The following is an 18,321-nucleotide window of genomic DNA, read 5'->3' on the forward strand; positions in this document are numbered from 1 at the left end:
CGGGATAAATTGTATCATGGCCGTAACCCGAATGAGGGATCAACTCTACTATAAGTTCTACGGGACACAAGTAGTCTAACGCCATCAGCCTTACAGAAATGAAATTCCATCTGAATCCTTGAGCATCATATTACATGTTAGAATTACTAACCCGACCAACGTTCTCCTACGCCACACTCTGTTACCTCTTTGAAGCATTTGGAGCAACGCTCTAGTTAGCTTCGGGTATCCGGCTTCAATTGCTACTAATGTGCTAATCAACACGCTCATCGATTCTAGTGTAAATAGTAATAGATTGCAGTCATTGCGTCGCAGAGTCACTCTGGAGATTATTTGTTAAGAATTTATTCCGGCGGGAACTTGAGTCTCGGAGCAACTTCCGAATCGGGAAAATACAATACGCCCAAAGGGTGCTTATCGACTCCGACCACAAAACACACAATCATGGGCGAGTATGATCGTCTTGGCTTGTCTGATGCATCGGAGGCTCGGAGGCTCTGTCAAGGCAACAGACAAAGTAACCAGTCGCCATGTCGAGATCCAAGCCCACGTTGTAAGTGGCATTCCAAAAGAAAGAAATGCCGATACGGTATATACGCGGAAAGATTTACGTCACTCTTGGGCACCTTTTCCGCCATGGGAATCCCCAAGGCCGTCAACGGCCTTGATTCAGCTTTATATGAGAGAAATAACGCGTATATCGTCAAGTGGTTCGAGGCTATACGGCTGTACGCTTAAGACGGAGCGTTTCCTATTCTCTCTGAATATCGCATCAAAACCGAGAAAAGGTTGCACGCACGCGAAAGCAATTTCCCGGAATTCGGAGCTCTCAAAGCAGACACACTGCAAATCGTCCCAAGCATCCTTCAGACGATTGGTCGATCTTGCCTCGCGTATGCGGAACAAGTGCCGAGTTCTGTTTGATCGACACTGAGAATTCCTTGCCGAGGCGGTCAAAGAGTCGCCAGATAGACATGATACTTGGCTGTCTACGGCTATCGTAATGGATTTGGATTAGTGGGTGAGGGCTGCATTGCAAGCTGAGGACAGGTTTCGCCATCTGCGGAAGAAGCGTTAACAAGGGTTTGAGACGCTCAGCCCTCACTTTGTCTGCCGCGCGTCTCTCGCTTTACTTGGAAGGCGGTGCTCTGAGTAATGGCTACAGTTATATCGCATTTTAAACTCGCAAATAGGTCTTCACACCGATGACAGCTGCAACATCGTTGGTGCCTTTCGTCCTTTTACTGTCAACGACAAAAAGTCTGCTATCAACGCCACAGGCTTCTTTGAATGGAAGAAGGCTGCTATTTATCGGTATCACCGAAATGCCCTGAAATGAAGCCACCGAAAGCCTCTAAAGGCCTCGCGCCACGACCCTATTAAAGCTGGACCTTCAATAGCTAAATCCCTCAATTGACGACTTTCCAGGTAACCTGCTAGATAACCTACGATATCTATAAGACGGGCCTGTCTTCCCTAACTAGATAGTCTCAATACAAGGACTACGTCGCCGTTGAATTCAATCCATAGCTTTTCAACGTGATATTTACTATCGACAATATATCACAAGAAGAACATGCTCCAGTTGCGAAGCAGTTATACCCCCTTATATTCCGTTGAAACCGTTACACGGAAAAGGCCCAACAGATCGTGAGCCCCAACAAAGGGGCCTCACGAACAATGGACTGATTTGTTACATAACCTGAACACGTACCCGAGTAAGAGCCCTATACCTGGGCGTTTTCTCTGATGTATATATATAGCGGTTACTAATCCCTCTCTTCCTCTTAGAAAACTAAGGACCTTTGACACTTTTTGATATTATCTTTGAATTTGAACCTTTACGCTCCGAGCCTTGTTAAACCCTCGTCACAGAAACAGTGGTTCCAACACGTTGGTAAATTTCAAAGAAACCAAAAGTTCCGTCCCTCTCCGGATTATAGCGTTGATGAACTCGACCATTGCATGCTGGCCTTGAGCTTCTCAAATAGCATTTACACAAAGGGCCTGTATTCGCGGCTGATAGTCGAAAGTTACGAAACAGACTGCCCGCGTAAAGACTGAGATTCATTGTAGAGCTGTTACTATAATAGATACGCCTCTATTCGACGACACAAACATGCCATATGGAGATTTTCCGTGTCTTATCTCCGAGTGGTTAGACGAGACCTTCCAGCATGGCATATCATTGACCGGTATGATTTTGCTTCAGCCCGTGGACATCAATCGAGCTTTCGGAAGCGAAGCAAATCGGGCACGGCTTTGAAAAAATATGCGGCATTTTCCTGGCCGCTTTCTTGGCCATGACAAGGTTTCCAACAGATAATAGCATAGCGACCACCTAAGCACTCTCCAGTATCCATACTTCTGACGCTTTCAAGTGCACCATTTGCCGTAGATTCTGAGACAGATTTTTTGGCTTCTGACGATGGAGGGACTTGCCCGACGTTGTGCGGGATGGCGCCGTGGGCCAGATGACATATATCTTACGGCATGCCTAGGTCGAGTAGGCTGCATAGTTCTACCAGGCTCTTGGCGGGTGACCCAAGTTGTGGACGTTGACTGATCTCTCCAGATATCCCATCTACCTGCAGTAAGCTACCAACTGCTATTACCAACAAATATGACTCGTGGCGGAACTTCCTTCTGTCCTAGGCCAATAGGACGTTTGTAATTTCAGCTTGAACGATTGACCGACCAATAGGCAACAAAACGTTGCCTGCTCCAGTATGTCATCACCTCCATGCATGCAGCCGGAAGTTTACGGCGCAAAAGACCAGTCAACAGGGGCCACTGGCAAGGCGGAAAGACTATTCGAAAATCCCTGCTTAATCTCTACCTCGTCTTTCTATCTGAGTGGTTACTAACCAAGAGCTTATGACCACAGGTCGGATGGCTGCCATGTTGTCCTCTACGATGGAATGTACTAGAGGGCAGGCAATTCCTGCATGAAAAGGACGATGAGGAGGCACGAATGGCAAACCGCCCCTCGAGCAATCTTCGTGTACCTCCAACGACCTTGCCGCAGGGGTGGAAAACCGATGCTGCCATCGTATCGTATCTATCTAGCAAAACGGATATACCCCTCCGCCGCCTCCAATGCACCTTTGAATAACTGAGTACGTCCTGGCGTTGCTGGCGCGGGAGTGGAGAGGTCTGAATCGACCCGAGCTTCTTCAGAGTAGATGGATGTTTATTACCATAAAGTCAGTCAAGTAAAAGAATAGCTGGCCAATATTTAGGACTGGGAGTCCTGTTCGGCTACTAACAGAGCAGTGTCGAGACTTGCTAGCCACCAACAGTATCAGCCTCCCCATTCTCCCGTAGATAGTGTCACACGGATGTTACGAGGAGTCGAGGACTATGGTCATGATACCCCAGGGCTCACCGCCACTGTATTATATCGACATTTATCAGACCAGTTGACCCTTTGGTCCCGGTGGGCCAAACTGCAATATCCGGATAGCTAGCTACCTCTATCCTTGCAAGGCAACTTCAGACGTTGGTACGTTACCTTGCACAAACTTTGTTCCCCAGATTTTCCCCTTCAGCCTCGTCTCAGGCTTCTTCAAAGAGATTGCCAAGGCCAGCAACCCCGGCGCAAGCAACGTGAGGGCAGGGGTGCGATGCGACCAACTTTTGATCTAGCCGGTCCAAAACGAAGCCACACAACGCCACCCAAGTCCCTCTTATTGGTGAATCATACGATTTTTCTGCCGACTACTCCTCCTCATTGGAAAAGACGGCGTCGCGCTCTCTGCTCGCAGTTGCACATGCCACCTACTGCCTGCGGCTATACGAACACCAGTCCTGGTTTTCATTCTGTTCATACGGCTCTTCACCGCAAGCGACAACAGACGACGGGCTCCGGCGAGGTGCAACCAGCTCACAAGACGCTATCGTGGATATCAACTTGGCCTTGGCACACAACGACGACAGACTCAACTCGCGAGAAGCGCCGGCCAACACGACGCCACCAACACGGAAAGCGCCATGCCCCGAAACACCATCAACTCGGCTGCTCTGCACCCAGTTTCGAGGCGCGCCGCTCCGGGATATCTCAGCCGCACTTGACGTCCACTTGCCGCCTATCTTTGTAACCTAAAATCATGCTTAGTTCAGCCACGCGCCTAAACGTGAATCCTCGCTGTTTGAAGCGCGTCTCAAGCCGTGAGGATATGGAAGAGAAATGCGTCATCAGGAGCCTCTTGGCTAACAAGAAGCCAAAGCGTTTCGACTACTGCAAAGCTCCGGCGAATGGAAACTCCATGTATTCACCTCACCATCTACCATGGCTACGAACAATGTCGAGACTCAATTGACTTTTGCGTCGGGTGAAGTCGCGGATAAAATAGTCTACTCGGTTTCTAAATTAAGAAGGTGTATTCAACGACATGCTTGGAAGTCCCCTCTCAGCGCCATCGTCAAGGTTCAATATATCTGCAGCCCTCTCGGCTGTACTCCTCTTCCAGCACTCCCTCATGACTTATTCTATTTCATAGGGGCCGGTCCTCTTTTTATTGTATTTCCTTCTTTCGCTTCATGAGCCTTTGTTCAAGTCCTTTTTTTTATACATTGTCAGATTTAATCATGCTATTTTCCAAGGTCTACTGGCCATTATCGGCCGTCTACTTCACCCAAGCATCCGCCTCATGCGCCTACGGGACGATTCTACAGCCCAGGGAGGAGGGAGGCGCCGTCAAAGTAAACACGTTTGGCTACATTGGTATGAAGGTATACACCCCCCTGTTCTACACATTCTATTTCGCCACCCTACCGTCATGACCTGTGTTTGCCAAACCATCAAGTGCAAGAGGTTGATGGATTACATGTGTACATTCAGGGTCCAACCAACTGGATGGCTCTCGACCCGGGAGCAAATTCCCTCTGCGCAAATGGGACGAGTCAATCCCCCGTCGACATGGTGCCCGGCTCCTTCAGCATGATCCCAGGCGCCGAGTTGGGCCTCGACATACCCGATATGCCCGAGGGGACTGAATTTGAAAATCTCGGAACCACGGTCGAAGTAGTTGCCAAGGGCGGCAACATGTCCTTCGACGGGGTTCAGTACAGGCTCCGGCAGTTTCATTTTCACCTGCCGAGTGAGCATCTAGACAACGGGACCAGCATGGCCATGGAAATCCACATGGTCTGGCAGGGGGAAGCCGAGCAGGTTGCGGTTGTCGGTGTCTTTGTGGATCTCGACGAGGGCCCGGGCCGGGCAGCGAAAAGCACGGCCAAGACTAGGATTGGTGGTGGCCGGCTTCCCGCGATGAAGAATGGCTTCTTCCATGTCACTGCCCCTGCGACTGCGGCCAAGAAGCCTTCTGCGCTTCTTGAAACGGTGCTCAGCTCTGTGGACGGCATTGCTGAGCCGGGGACGGTGGTCAAGACGCAGCCTCTGGTCATGTCGGATTTGGTCAGCACGCTCTCGTCGGGGTCATTTCAAACGTGAGTTTTCTGCAGGTGACGGGTTTCGCAATCAGACATGTGTCTAACACGCTTGAGTACAGCTACGAAGGTTCCCTCACAACGCCTCCTTGCTCGGAGGGTGTCCGATGGCTTGTGTCTGACCAGAAGCTATCCATCCAGCCGGGTACTTTTATGAAGGCAAGGTCGGTTATTGGATTCAACTCTAGATTCCCTCAGAATATCCCAGGCCAAAGGAATATCCTGGCCGTCTCCTAGATGAAGAGCGGGATCAGATACGGGATGACCCCCAGGAACATGTGGAGGCGTGGAAGTTATGCAACCATTATCATGTGGCGTAATCAGGGCGATTACGAGGAACCTAGAGCGCCAGGGGAGATTGCGCCTGAATTGTCTGTACCGAGGCCAAGTTGTCGCATTCCGCTTATAAGTCAAGAAACACTAGATGGAGTTCCCAGCCTTCACCAACACCGCTGGCAGGAAAACCGTGAGCCCAAGTTAAAACAGTCAAACTACAAGTGTCGCAGCATATAATTCCTAATGCCATCCTATTCCCGTTTTGTCTTGGCGTCCAAATTATTTGTCTCATGTCGGAGAACTCGGTGGATCACGCTGACGTGCCCACATGCCAAAAGGCTTGTCTGGGGAACCATGATCCATGCAATGTCTCAGCAGTATCTATCTACATGCATAAGTTGAACTTATTGTCGCATACCAGCCAAGACGGCTGCACCGGGTAAATGCGTTTCGAAAAGGGGGGTGACATCCCTTGTGGACAGCGCGCTTACGGCGGGCTGATGGGGGAAACAACGTCCATGTCACTTTCACCTTCGCTCCATCAGATCCGATATACTTGAGCGACATTGAAAATAACTAGGCGGCATCGTATCCGGCAAGAAGGGAGAACAGGGCGAGAGAAGTGATCTGAAAGTCAGTTTTGGATTCTCTTCTCACCACACAGCCTTGCACATAGTACAGGCAACGCACTGCCAGCATGGGCTGCACCAGGAACATTGCGTCGATCAACTACGAAAGCAATCATGGCCAATCTGAAGATCGTTCGTCTCCCTGCTATCCTCTGGAATGTTGGCTGCTCTCAAAGCGGATCAGGAGACAGCTTCTGGCAACAGAAGGTACTCTTCATACGAGTCTCACCGTACTCGTCGGCAACGCAGGGACTGGAATGCGTTGTCCTCACAACTCGGGCTTCAGGGGGAAAAAGAGATATATTCCTGGAAGCCATGAAGCCCAAACTATTTATCGAAAACACCAAGCCAAAGGCTCCGTTTACTTTCTTTCGTAATCATCATTAATCTTGTAACACAGCTTTTATACTGTTCTCTTTTTTAAAAAATTCGATTTCGCTCCAATGGTTCTGCCGGGGACCTTCCTCAAGCTGGGCCTCGGGCTCAATCCCCGTCGGGATCTTCGTTCCGGACAAGACGGCGCTCTCGTCCGCGTCGACCATGCCGCCGAAGGTACTCCGTCGTACGCGACAAACATTGAACGTTTTCACTACACGGTGAAACGGGCGCGGAGCATCATTGAGAGCCGCGACGCCACCGTGGCCGTGTCCCAGTCGGAAATTCACAGTATTTTGACCAAGATTGAGGAACTGGACCGGCAGGTGAGGGCGCTGCTACCGAACGGGCCCGAACCTACCTCGCCCGTTCCTAGGTTGGGGCCCGGATCCCAGCCTGCTTCTGACAAGACGAACGGCGCGGGCGGTGCCAGAGACCAGGACTGCGATGCAGAGAACTTGATCTATGACCTGGGAGCGAGAGCCGTCGTGGATGCGGACGGACATGTAAGTGGACACCCGTTATTCCGCCGAAATTCCAACTGCCCCATGGAGTCCGCCGTCAATGGCAAGAATCCCGCCAACGCCGGCGGTGCCTCCTCGGAGAACCACAAGTCCGGCAATCCCAAGGGGGCAGACGCCTCGGCCGAAGAAAAGCAAAAGTCCAAGGCCGAGGGTGGCAAAGGAAGTGCCGCGCTTGACGTCCCCGGCGGCGAAGCTCGCACCGGCTTGCCCCAGGTCGTGTCGGCCACGGTAGAAACGGTCGAGGTCAAGACTGTGCCCGTCAACGGGGCGCTGGTCATGACCACAGTCACCAGGACTACCACCAGGCTATCAACCGTCACAGTTGTACGACAGCACAAGGCCACGGGGTCTACGGCGGCAAAGCAGACGACGCCCGACGACACTACTGCCGCGGTGAAAAACCCCCAAGACGGCACCGGCAAGGGCGTCGAGAAGCCAAAGGTTGCCCAGAATGTCCCCGTGGCACCCAGCGCCGGCAGCTTCGCCCAGTTTTCCAACGACACCTCCAAGTTCTCGAATAGCACCGCGGCCAGCCATGCTTCTCAGGCAGCGGACCAAAAGACGGCGGACGTGACTGTTGATGACAAGTCTTTCAACCACACTGCTGTCGACAAGACGAAAGGGCCTGAGCAAATCGGCAGCACGCCCGTGCAGGAAAGCGAAGAAGCGGGAAACGTCACAGCCCCTCAAGACGCGGCCAGCCTCGCTCCGGAAAAGTCTGCCAATCACACCGCCGCGTCGGACAAGGTCGTCGGCACTCCTGGCCAGCAGCAGCCGGCGAATCTCACCGGGACCGAAGACTCGGGGACAAAGGTCGCCAACACCACGGCGGATAACGTCGCCAGCACGCCTAATCAGCAGCCGGTGAATCTCACCGAGACTGGAGACGCCGGGGAAAAGGCCTCCAACACCGCGGCGGATACAGTCGCCAGCACGCCTAACCAGCAGCCGGCAAATCTTACCGAGGCCGAAGGTCCCGGGAAGGAAACCTCCAACACCGCGGCGGATACAGTCGCCAACACGCCTAATCAGCAGCAGCCGCCGAATCTCACCGGGACCGAAGACGCCGGGGAAAAGGCCGCTGGCACCGTAGCCGATGACAAGTCCTTGAGCAGCGCACCTGAGCCGGGTACAAACCCCGCTCCAGACGCCGGCAATCCAAACGGAAGAGTCAAGGTCATCACTGTCGTCCCTATCCCCGCCCAGTTGGGCGGCGCGTCGCCTGCCGCGGCTACTGCCGCCGGGAGCCCAGACATGGCGAGGAAGGCCGAGCCGGCCGTCAGTGCTGCAGTCGGGGCCAACGAGGCTGTGCGCCGAGCGGAGACGGGCTTCATGACGGTGCGGGTGCCCGGGTCCAAGTAAGTGATGGGTGTGTGAGACGCAGGGCAAGGAGGAGGGAGGAGGGAGGAGGGGAGAATCAGGTTTTCAAGTTGGCGACACGGCATGAGGTCTACGCCGTGATTCGCACGCCTTCGTTTACTATTTTCCTTTGTCGGACTTTTCTTGGGCTTCGGCAGGTACACGTGCTGTCGTGCCTTGTTTCTTTGGCTGGGATGATCGTGTTGGGCATGTATGATGATAATGGTGGAGAAGTTGGGACGGGCAGGGACTCTGGGCTCGGGCTTCGGCTTCAGATAGTAGTAGTACAACGACTCACGCAGATGGCGATAGTTGCTCATTCACCCTTTTTTTTGTCTTGGCTGCTTGACCACCTCTACACACGTGGCCAAGGTGGATGTTGTTGCGTAATGAGAACATTGAATGCAGCGCAGCTCGAGCAGAGACGTGCAAGCCCTAACCCATGTAAGACGTCCGGCAGATGCGCTTTTGCCTGACCGGCGCACAAAAAGTCCACCAGACCCAACATGACAACAAGGTGGCAGCAAGAGCCCCGGGTCCGATCTCGTCGTCTGTGGCCGGAACGATTCCGGCCAATGGGCCAACGAGAAGCCAGGCACGGCGCAGATTGGGGCAGATTGGCGCCGGGCAGAGTCGGCATCATGTGGGGCAAAGCGCCTCGTACGGGCAAAGCGCCTTATCTCGCCCATTGTTTGGGGCCCCGAGTCTCCCCACAAATCCCATGGACGACGTACATGTATGGAGAAGCTGACTCCGTCGCGTCGCAGACAACGGCCAGTGCCATGGAGAGCATTGTAAAGCATGACCATTTACCCCGGATTTCGCAGCCTCGAATACACGCTGGACAGAGACGTCCGCCGCCGCCGCGCCTGGCACCCGGCCGACAGGCGGCAGCAATTAGGGCCAAAGCCGCCGACTCTGTTGTCCAATGTCGACCATGCGTGGCCGTCGAGGCCCCGAGCCGCCGAGCTGTCTCGTCCGCATATCGGGCGTGCTCGCGCCGCGGCGGCAGCGTCCCGGCTTTGCTTGTGCATTTCTCTTACGTGGCGAATGCAAAGAGGACGATAGCCATCCTTCCAATGACGGGCCAGGCTGAGGGTCTCGCCCTCCGATGTTGCTGCGCATCGTGACCCTATCCCCGCTTGTGAGGCCGGAATGCATTCCGGCCACGGGGTACTTAGGCGGCGCCGCGAGCCCGGACGTCGAGTTGCGATTCTGATTCTTTTCAATTCATCGCCCAGACGGCCTTGTATCGAGCTCGGCGTGCCCGCCATCAATTTTGTCCTATTTTTGCCATTTTACTTGGTCCCCGGCTTGCACACGCTGCCCTAGGCACCACTTACACCACTTACACGCCTTGAGCACTTATACACACACACATACACACTACATCATCACACACACATAACACACTACACTATCACACACACACAACACACTACACTATCACACACACATATCACACACACAACACACAACACGCGCACAATGGGTTCTATTGGCACCGCTCCCCCCTTCCGGGTCCTGGAAGACCCTCGTCCCCACGACAAGTCCCTCCCTGCCTTCATGGTGTCTACCACGCGAGGTTTCCTCCCTCGCCTGGACCCTGTTGTCACGCTGCCCAAGGAGTTTGAGCCCCTCGAGTCGCTGCTGCAGCGCATGCCCGTCAAGACGCTCTCCGGGGAGCCGGGTCTTCTCGCGTCCGGCAAGCTGGGCCCCGTTGTGGACAATGAGTTCCCCGACCTGACCGACGAGATGGACAAGTACAAGGACGACTTGCCCATGATGAATGCCCTGTACCGCGACTACTCCTTCCTGGCCTCTGCGTATCTGCTCGAGCCCTGCCACGAGCGCTTCGTCAGGGGCGAGGAGTACGGCCTCGGCAGACAGACTCTGCCCAAGAACATTGCACGGCCCATTGCCCGCTGTGCCGAAATGTAAGCCTCTGCCGCTTTTATACATGTATGTAGTTACATGGTACTGACACGTGTCGCAGCGCCGGCTTCATGCCCTTTATGGAATACGCCGGCTCCTACGCCCTGTACAACTACCGCCTGGAAGACCCCGAGCAGGGCCTCGAGTACTCCAACCTCCGCCTCATCCGCGCCTTCGAGCACGGCCTGGACCCTACCTCGTCCGAGGCCGGCTTCGTCCTCGTCCACGTCGACATGGTCAAGAACTCGGGCCCCCTGGTCGCCGGCACCGTCAAGTGCCTCGACGTCGGGTCCAGCATCACGACGCCCCTGGGCACCGCCCCCCAGCGCGCCGCCTTCAACTCGGGCCTGGCCGAGATCCTCGGGGCCCTGCAAAAGATCAACTCGGTCATGGAGACCATGTGGGGGAAGTCCCGCCCGACCGAGTACACCAGCTTCCGCACCTTCATCTTCGGCATCACGTCGCAGTCCATGTTCCCCCACGGCGTCGTCTACGAGGGCCTCAACGACGGCAAGCCCATGTCGTTCCGCGGCGAGAGCGGCGCCAACGACTCCATGGTGCCCCTGATGGACAACCTGCTGCAGGTGCCCATGCCCAACACGCCGCTGACCGACATCCTGAAGGACTTCCGCAAGTACAGGCCCAGCAACCACAAGGACTTTCTGCTGCACGTCAAGGAGGTCTCGGAGAGCCACGACCTGCGCGGCTTCGCGCTCGCCCTCAAGGCCAAGCCCACTACGGACGAGGAGAAGGACCTGGTGAGGGAGTCGCGCAGCTTGTGGCTGCAGATTCTCGACCAGGTGCGCGATTTCCGCTGGCGCCACTGGTGCTTCGCTAGGGAGTACATCCTGAAGAGGACGTCGCATCCTACGGCTACTGGGGGGAGCCCGATTGTGACGTGGCTGCCGAACCAGCTGGAGGCTGTGCTGGCGGAGATGGCGAACATTAATGAGATTGCGGGCAAGGATGATGCGAGGGGACTGGGCAAGACGTGCGAGGACGTCATGGACGCGGCGCTGCGGCAGAAGGAGACGCTGCGCAAGGAGGTGGACAAGTACTGCGCTGAGCGTGGCGTGTCGCGGAGCTGAGTCTGGTACGGTGTGTGTGAAAAGAGAATGTTTGATAGTGCGAAAAGTATGTTGTAGTTGATTTGATTGAGGTATTGCCTTGACTCTGGCGTCTGCTGTGATTATCGTGTATCTACATGCCGAGTGTGTAGAAGGCATTCTTGCGTCAGTTTTCTAACTCGTTTATTTGTGACCTTTTTTTCTATCATGACTCGAGCTTTAATAACTGTCTTTATTGCTTTACATGGTCCGCGTTTGTTTTAAATGGTTTGTGAAATTCCTCAAAACGTGGCGGCGCTGTGCTCTCGCGGCTGACCAGATTCCCTTGCTCGCCGTGACCTTTGTTTTTCATGATCAAGTTGTTTATCGTTTCCCTCTCAGGCAAATGATAATACAAGCATGATACAAGTATCATATAAGCACAACATGTGGTAACACATTATTAGGCTGTACTAAGCCGAGAACAGCAAGAGACGAAAAAATAGACCGTCTGCGCATCATGACGCATCAGATTGAGTCAACTAGCAAAAATGACGCAATGCAGGATACAAGGTTGACGCTAGACATGGTTCTAAGCTTAATTCGTCTTCACGTGGAAGCACAGTCTCGAAAAATATAAGACGGCGCGAAGCCAAGCTTGACGACATGGAAAGGCAAACCAGTGTTCCTCAGATGATACCTGGCCACGCGCTCTATGCCACAGTCAATGCATTACTGTATACTTGTCAATGGATCTGCTACATGCAGACAGCAGCTTTCGCATCTATCCAGCTACAATAAAGAACTCGGCCATCAGTCTGCAGGTGCGCATCCCAACTCTGGCAAGCCACAGACCTGAAATTCTAAACATGTCAGTATATCAAGATTTCTCTAGCCACCCTATCCCAATACCAATACTCGGGCAAGCGAGGCATCAAGCAGGGCCCAATTGTACAAACACTGTGTGCCTAAACCAGAGAGTCGTCACATACCGGGCGAGAGTTGAGTGTATACGCGTCGCGATGCGTACATGTACGACTGGAAGCTGACGGATGATGATTCATGATTCATGAAACGCCAAAAATGAACTCTACACATGTGTCCGCCAGTCTTCGCTCACCCCCGAGGACCTAAATATACAGACGGAGGGCACACAAAAGCGAAGCCGCCACGTTTGTGCCCAAAACACAGACGTCCAAGCCAACATGATCAAGTTCACGCTGCCCACGGCCCTCGGCCTCCTCAGCGCCCTCGCACCATGGCCCTCCACGGCCATCAACGGCGGCCAAATCGTCCCCTTCGGCACGTTCCCCTACATCGTCAGCATGCACCGGCAACACACGCAGATCGGGCAGGCAACCCCGGTCGCCCCCGGCAAGACCCGCGACCGAGACCGCTGCACCGGCGTGCTCATCACCAAAAACCTCGTCCTCACCGCCGCCATCTGCATCCCGAACCAGAGGATCGGCCAGACCATGGTGACGCTCAACGCCACGGTGCAGAGGCGCCCGAAGAAGTACGGCAACGTGGTGCAGCTCAAGGACTACTTCTTCCCGCACGAGTACCTCAAGGGCGACGGCGAGTACGACATCGCCATCTTCGAGGTCCAGGACACGCACAACGTGACGCAGTTCGCCAAGCTACCCTCGAGGGGCCAGGTCCCGAGGGAGGGCGAGCTGGCCATGATCCTGGGCGCCGGCATGGTGCTGTGGTTTCCCATCCCGGACGTGCCCGTCAAGAACCTGACCGTGCCCGTCATCAGCCTCGAGAGCTGCAGGGCGCGCATGGCCGACGTCCAGATCGTCGGCACCGACAAGTTCTGCACCCGGCAGTGCTACGACTCGGACTACTACGGCCTGTGCGAGGGCGATTGGGGCGGCCCGGTCCTGATCAACGACACCGTCGTCGGCGTCATCGCCGAGTCGCCCACGTGTACCAAGAGGTATCGGCCGTGTTTTCCCGGCGTCATGACCCTCGTCGCCGAGCATCTCACCTTTATCGAGCAAATGATGTCCATCTATGCTGATTCCTTCATAAACGACGGCCACCTGTGGACCAAGAGGCCCTTTTCCAAGACGGAAGGCGATCTCCGTTGGTGACTGGGTCATACGACTGCCTGGCTATGTCTATGTCTCTCTTCTCTATTCTGATGGCGGCGACGAGTATCACGACGCTTCCATGTTTGTTCCAGCTGAAAATACATGTCTCTCCGAATTGAGTCATTTGCATGCAAACAGACCAAGGGCCCGACCTCATTGGCCCAGCCGCCACCGACATCAAGCAGCAGCAGCAGTCATACGGAGTACTGGATAATGTTACACAATAGCAGACAATAGCAGAGGGCGGCGTGCACAGACGGGAGCTTGGGCTCCCCGGCTCGCATCGTTGCTACATGTACCAACAGACTTGAGGGCAGTATCACGACGCGGTCCGGCAGCACGCATCTCGCGGGCCGCACGCCGAATTCGACGAGAAAAGAAGAGGAGGAGAAAGAAGAGGAAAAGAAGAAGGAAGGCAGCCAGTTGACCCTCCCGGCCACTGCGCCATGCCAAAATCCGTTCCCAGAGCGATCCGACGAACACGACAGCTACCAGCCGGGAAACATCACTGACCAGACCTCCATCCATCGCCTCGGCCATGTCTCGAGACTCTCCGTCCCGCACGCTCTCTGCACCGACGACGCTCCCTCAACAACCGCCCGCGTCCGCGTTGGCCGCCGCATCGCCTCCCTCGCTCGCCAAGCGAGACGGCACCTGCGGCAACGGCCATCACAACTGTATGTAGCTTGACGCCCCGAGCCCATCCCCCCATCTCCTCTCCTCCCCCTTCCTCCTCGTCACCGCGCCGGTGCTCATTCATCCCATCCAGGTCTCGACATCAACCAGCCCGACGCCTGCTGCGACAACCAGAGCTACTGCTTCGTCAACAAGTCCAACGAGGCCGGGTGCTGCGCCATCGGCTCCAACTGCCCCGACGACTCGCTCTGCAAAAGCGACTTCTACTACTGCACCACCACCCTGGCCCTCGGCGGCGTCACGGCCGGCGGCAATTCCACCACCAAGGGCTGCTGCGGCAGGCAGTGCCCCCAGACGAGCTACTACCTCTGCCCGTCGAGCCTCGGCGGGAAATGCTGCCCCTTCGACGCCGACTGCCAGGCCGGCGGGAACTGCGTCATGACGCGGACGGCTTCCCCAACCAAGCCGACCACCACGGCCACGACCACGCCCGCAGACGCCTGCCCGACGTGCTCGCCGGCCGTCTCGGTGATTGAATTCGACGGCCTGTCGTCGGGCGCCAAGGCAGGCATCGGCGTGGGCGTCGCGCTGGGCACGTCGCTGCTCATCGCGCTGCTGGTCTCCCTCTTCGTCCTGCACAGGCGCCGCGCAGCCGCCCGCCGGGACAAGTTTGCAGCCGAAATGGACGCCGCGAACCGCGCAGAGCTCACGGGCACAGAGGTACAGGTTGCCCAGGGGCCCGACGCGGATGCCACGCTCGTCGAAATGGCAGAGAACCAGGCCTCGCCTGACCCCCAGCCGGAGCGGCCAGTCTCGCCGTGGGAAGGCGCCAATGTCGAAACCATCGACGGCCTGTTCGAACTCGACGGGTCGCAGCAGGTCGTGCATACATGTGATGCTCCAGAGCCTGCGCCGCCGCCGCCGCCGGAACCAAACGTCTGTTTCCCAAGTCACTTGGGAAAGGGGTAGCAGATTGTGCAATCTAGTGCCGGAGGACGTTATAAGAGCCCAGGGCATGGTGCAGATGGAATAACGGTGCAGAACAAATAGCAAACAAACATGCAAGGACAGACCATTAATCATAATCTTGTTTCGGGGCAGGACGACGCAGGGTCAGAGTAATAAGGCAGCCCTCTTATCTATTTATGCAACGCCAGACCTATTCGTACACGATATTCGTAAATTCCATAAACCACAGCGCAGAATCCAATGCTTTTGCAGTCTTTTAAAAAAACGCCTCGCATATTAAACCATCCAACGCCTCCACAGTACAAAAAAAGAGCAAAGAAAACACGGGGGAAAAAAAAAGATTAGCTGCGCTCGTAGTTATGACAAGTAACAAATGAAAAAAGACACAAGATGATAAAAAGTAATGAAAATAGCCCTGAAAAAGGAAAAGAGGAAAGAAAAAAAATCTTACAACGCTGGCAGTCAACCGCCAAGATCCAATTCAACTTCCTAGTCAACACACCACTCCTCCAAAGGGGGCGCAATTCTTAAGATCCTTGACCAGGTCCTCGACGCTGCTCAGGTGCCGACTGAGAAGTTCCTGCTTCTCCTCCGTAGTAAGCGTCACCAGGCCAGAGCTGTCGGCACGCCTGCGACGCGACTCGGCGTTGAACGCACCAGCGAGCTTGCTAGGGCTGCGCTGCAGCATGGCAGGCACAGAGTCGCGCTGGTCGGCGCGCGGGATCGACGGCGTCTCGGGCATGAGGTAGCAGTACAGGAACTCGACGAGCTTGAGCTTGACCTCGCGCGAGGTGCTGCGGGACTTGAAGAGCGATGTCACGGTGAGCAGGCCGTCGAGGCCTTCAAACGTGCGCGTGTTGCCGGGGGCATCGATGAGGGCGACCACGAGCGTCAGCAGCGTGGCCGACTGGATGGCAGGGCAGTTGAAGGGCTCGAGCAGGTCGAGGAGGAGCTGTGCCGCGCGTTAGTTAGTCGTTGGGCGTCTCGACCGCGTTGTCTCGTTGAGTGTTTCCTACATTCATGTTCTGCTCCCGCGAGAAGAGCGTCTTGCTGGGCGGGTGCAGCAGCAGCACGCCCTGGATGAGGTCGAGCGCGCTCAGGATCAGCAGGTCGTTCTGCCCGTCGCTCCCCTTGGCCATCAGCCGGTCCAGCGTGCCGATGAGCCGCATCGCCACGTTCCACTCGAATCCTTCCTGCAGCTTGAAGAATTCGCGAAACGCCGGGTCCTGCGACAGCTCGCCGAGGTCCTTGCGAGGCGGGCTCGTGGGCGTGTCTCCCTCGTCGTCTGCGCAGCTCTGGCGCCGCGCGGCGGCTGCTCGACCGTCGGAGAGGCATATCTGCGCCAGGAGACCTTCCACTTGGCGCAGGCCCTTGCGCACTTTGGGCCCGTCGTAGGAGGAGAGGTTGTCGAAGGCGAGGGACAGCAGGGCTTCCATTTTGGTGTGCAGAGCGTCGTGGTCGCGTCTGCGATGTGTCGGGGGGGCGGATACGAAGGGCAGATGGCCAGACGCGAATTCTGCGGCAGGAAGCGAGTATAAAAGTTCCAAAATCAGGTGCGGATAGATCGAGGCCAAACGTGATGCTGAGGACCGGAGCCGCCCCGATGGGAGCGCAAAGCGCAAAACGTCAATACAAATAGTAGAGGTAGAAATGCATCTGGGCAAACATTCCACAATATGCTCCGCCCAACGATAAGCCAGATACCGGTGTTTTTAACCACGAGCAAACAAAAAAATCAAGGGATACGGCGTTGTGGATAAGAGTGCTGGGCCTTGTCGCAAACACGGCCGTGGACGGTGGCAGCTAGTGCATGCACAACGGTTTCCAGGGCAACGGCGCTGCCCAACCGCTTTGTACAACATACTTAGGTACTTAGCTTTTGGGTTTCGGGGGTCAAATGACCCTGACCCTGACCCTGCGTCATGATGGGTCCAGACTCCAGAGGGGGATGCATGCATGTAATTAAACCATGCCCAGAAGGGTATGTTGGACGAATTTGATGATGATTTATGCTTCGTATGATATCGTGGTGATATTGTCAAGCTGCACAGAGAGAGGAGTGCCATGCTGTCAACTTTGCCGCCCCGACACACTGCCAACATTAAACATCACTTTGAATGTGCGCAGGTCTATTTTTGTAACGGACCAGGTTCTAGCGAATAATAAGTAACTAAAATTTTAAAGACATAGAAGTATATAAAAATATACTAGTATATTATCCTTAATAAGGGAGTATCCGTAAGTATCTTTAAATATCAGAAAAGAAGTGGGTTGAATACATCAATTGGACCTGCGCACATTCAAAGAGATTGGAAGCCACGGCTGGCAACACGACGATGTCATTGACCCAACAGATTACTTTTCACTGGAGCCAATGGTGCACATGGACCGTGAAGGGCTTCAGCTCAGCCTACGCCTGTCCGCCACGGCGAGAGGCTAGCGGCCTAGACGTCGGCGCTTTGATGCCTTTAAGGAGATTGGTACTTTGAGTAGCATTTGAACTTATGTATTGGTTTGCTTTCCAACTGCGGTGTGGCTGCATCGTCCAGTCGGCGCCATTCCGCCATGCATGCCCTCCCCCCTCTCGCGTGCCGAGTAGATTTGCAGATGGCTTTAAAGATGATGGTTACTCCGCCTTTGACTGTTTCTCCTCCTGTTTCTTCCCTCCAAGAAAGAGGACACCGCGCATTGCTGTTCCTCGGGCGTGCTCTGTACAGGTATGTGACCGGGTTATTCCCCCTTCAAATTGGTCCTTGTCCGCAACACTGGCCTTGGGCGTCGAGGAAGACTGAGGGACAAGAGACTCGCACAGCAGATGCTACACGCGCGCATCTCTCCCTGCCTCTCTGCTTGACCCAGCCATACTTGGCACCAAAGCCGCCGCCCTTGAAGATGGGGGAGGGCTCGATGTGTTGCCATTGATGCCATGCGGCGTCTTCAGCGGCAGAGGCCACACGGAGCTCTGCCCGAAACGAAACGCCGCCAGCGGGGCCCATCCAGGCTGTTGGGCTGCGCTTTAGAC

At 55.1% G+C, this 18,321-nt stretch overlaps 7 protein-coding genes across 7 annotated transcripts; 6 read left to right on the forward strand and 1 right to left on the reverse strand.

Moving 5' to 3' along the window:
- Positions 1-530: 530 nt before the first annotated feature.
- On the forward strand, positions 531-738 carry G6M90_00g076360 (uncharacterized protein; the record flags this gene model as incomplete). The annotated part of the gene is made up of 2 exons (XM_066131054.1): positions 531-553; positions 606-738. The coding sequence occupies 2 exons, from the start codon at positions 531-533 to the stop codon at positions 736-738; spliced, it is 156 nt and encodes a 51-aa protein (XP_065987011.1).
- Positions 739-4,590: 3,852 nt separating this feature from the next.
- ACA8 (Alpha carbonic anhydrase 8) lies at positions 4,591-5,688 on the forward strand (the record flags this gene model as incomplete). Its single annotated transcript, XM_014689979.1, has 3 exons — positions 4,591-4,734; positions 4,844-5,451; positions 5,514-5,688. 3 exons carry the CDS (start codon positions 4,591-4,593, stop codon positions 5,686-5,688), a joined length of 927 nt encoding a protein of 308 aa, XP_014545465.1.
- A 1,111-nt stretch (positions 5,689-6,799) lies between these two features.
- On the forward strand, positions 6,800-8,617 carry G6M90_00g076380 (uncharacterized protein; the record flags this gene model as incomplete). The annotated part of the gene is made up of 1 exon (XM_014689978.1): positions 6,800-8,617. The coding sequence occupies one exon, from the start codon at positions 6,800-6,802 to the stop codon at positions 8,615-8,617; it is 1,818 nt and encodes a 605-aa protein (XP_014545464.1).
- A 1,485-nt stretch (positions 8,618-10,102) lies between these two features.
- BNA2_1 (Indoleamine 2,3-dioxygenase) lies at positions 10,103-11,637 on the forward strand (the record flags this gene model as incomplete). The annotated part of the gene is made up of 2 exons (XM_014689977.1): positions 10,103-10,551; positions 10,611-11,637. 2 exons carry the CDS (start codon positions 10,103-10,105, stop codon positions 11,635-11,637), a joined length of 1,476 nt encoding a protein of 491 aa, XP_014545463.1.
- A 1,163-nt stretch (positions 11,638-12,800) lies between these two features.
- Positions 12,801-13,694, forward strand: ami (Serine protease ami; the record flags this gene model as incomplete). The annotated part of the gene is made up of 1 exon (XM_014689976.1): positions 12,801-13,694. The coding sequence occupies one exon, from the start codon at positions 12,801-12,803 to the stop codon at positions 13,692-13,694; it is 894 nt and encodes a 297-aa protein (XP_014545462.1).
- Positions 13,695-14,232: 538 nt separating this feature from the next.
- G6M90_00g076410 (uncharacterized protein) lies at positions 14,233-15,299 on the forward strand (the record flags this gene model as incomplete). The annotated part of the gene is made up of 2 exons (XM_014689975.1): positions 14,233-14,371; positions 14,464-15,299. 2 exons carry the CDS (start codon positions 14,233-14,235, stop codon positions 15,297-15,299), a joined length of 975 nt encoding a protein of 324 aa, XP_014545461.1.
- A 493-nt stretch (positions 15,300-15,792) lies between these two features.
- cdc14 (Cell division control protein 14) lies at positions 15,793-16,735 on the reverse strand (the record flags this gene model as incomplete). Its single annotated transcript, XM_014689974.1, has 2 exons — positions 15,793-16,251; positions 16,316-16,735. 2 exons carry the CDS (start codon positions 16,733-16,735, stop codon positions 15,793-15,795), a joined length of 879 nt encoding a protein of 292 aa, XP_014545460.1.
- Between the last annotated feature and the right edge of the window lie 1,586 nt (positions 16,736-18,321).

The sequence above is a fragment of the Metarhizium brunneum genome, chromosome 4 (genome assembly GCF_013426205.1).
Source record: "Metarhizium brunneum chromosome 4, complete sequence".
In the NCBI taxonomy this organism is placed as follows: Eukaryota; Fungi; Ascomycota; class Sordariomycetes; order Hypocreales; family Clavicipitaceae; genus Metarhizium; species Metarhizium brunneum.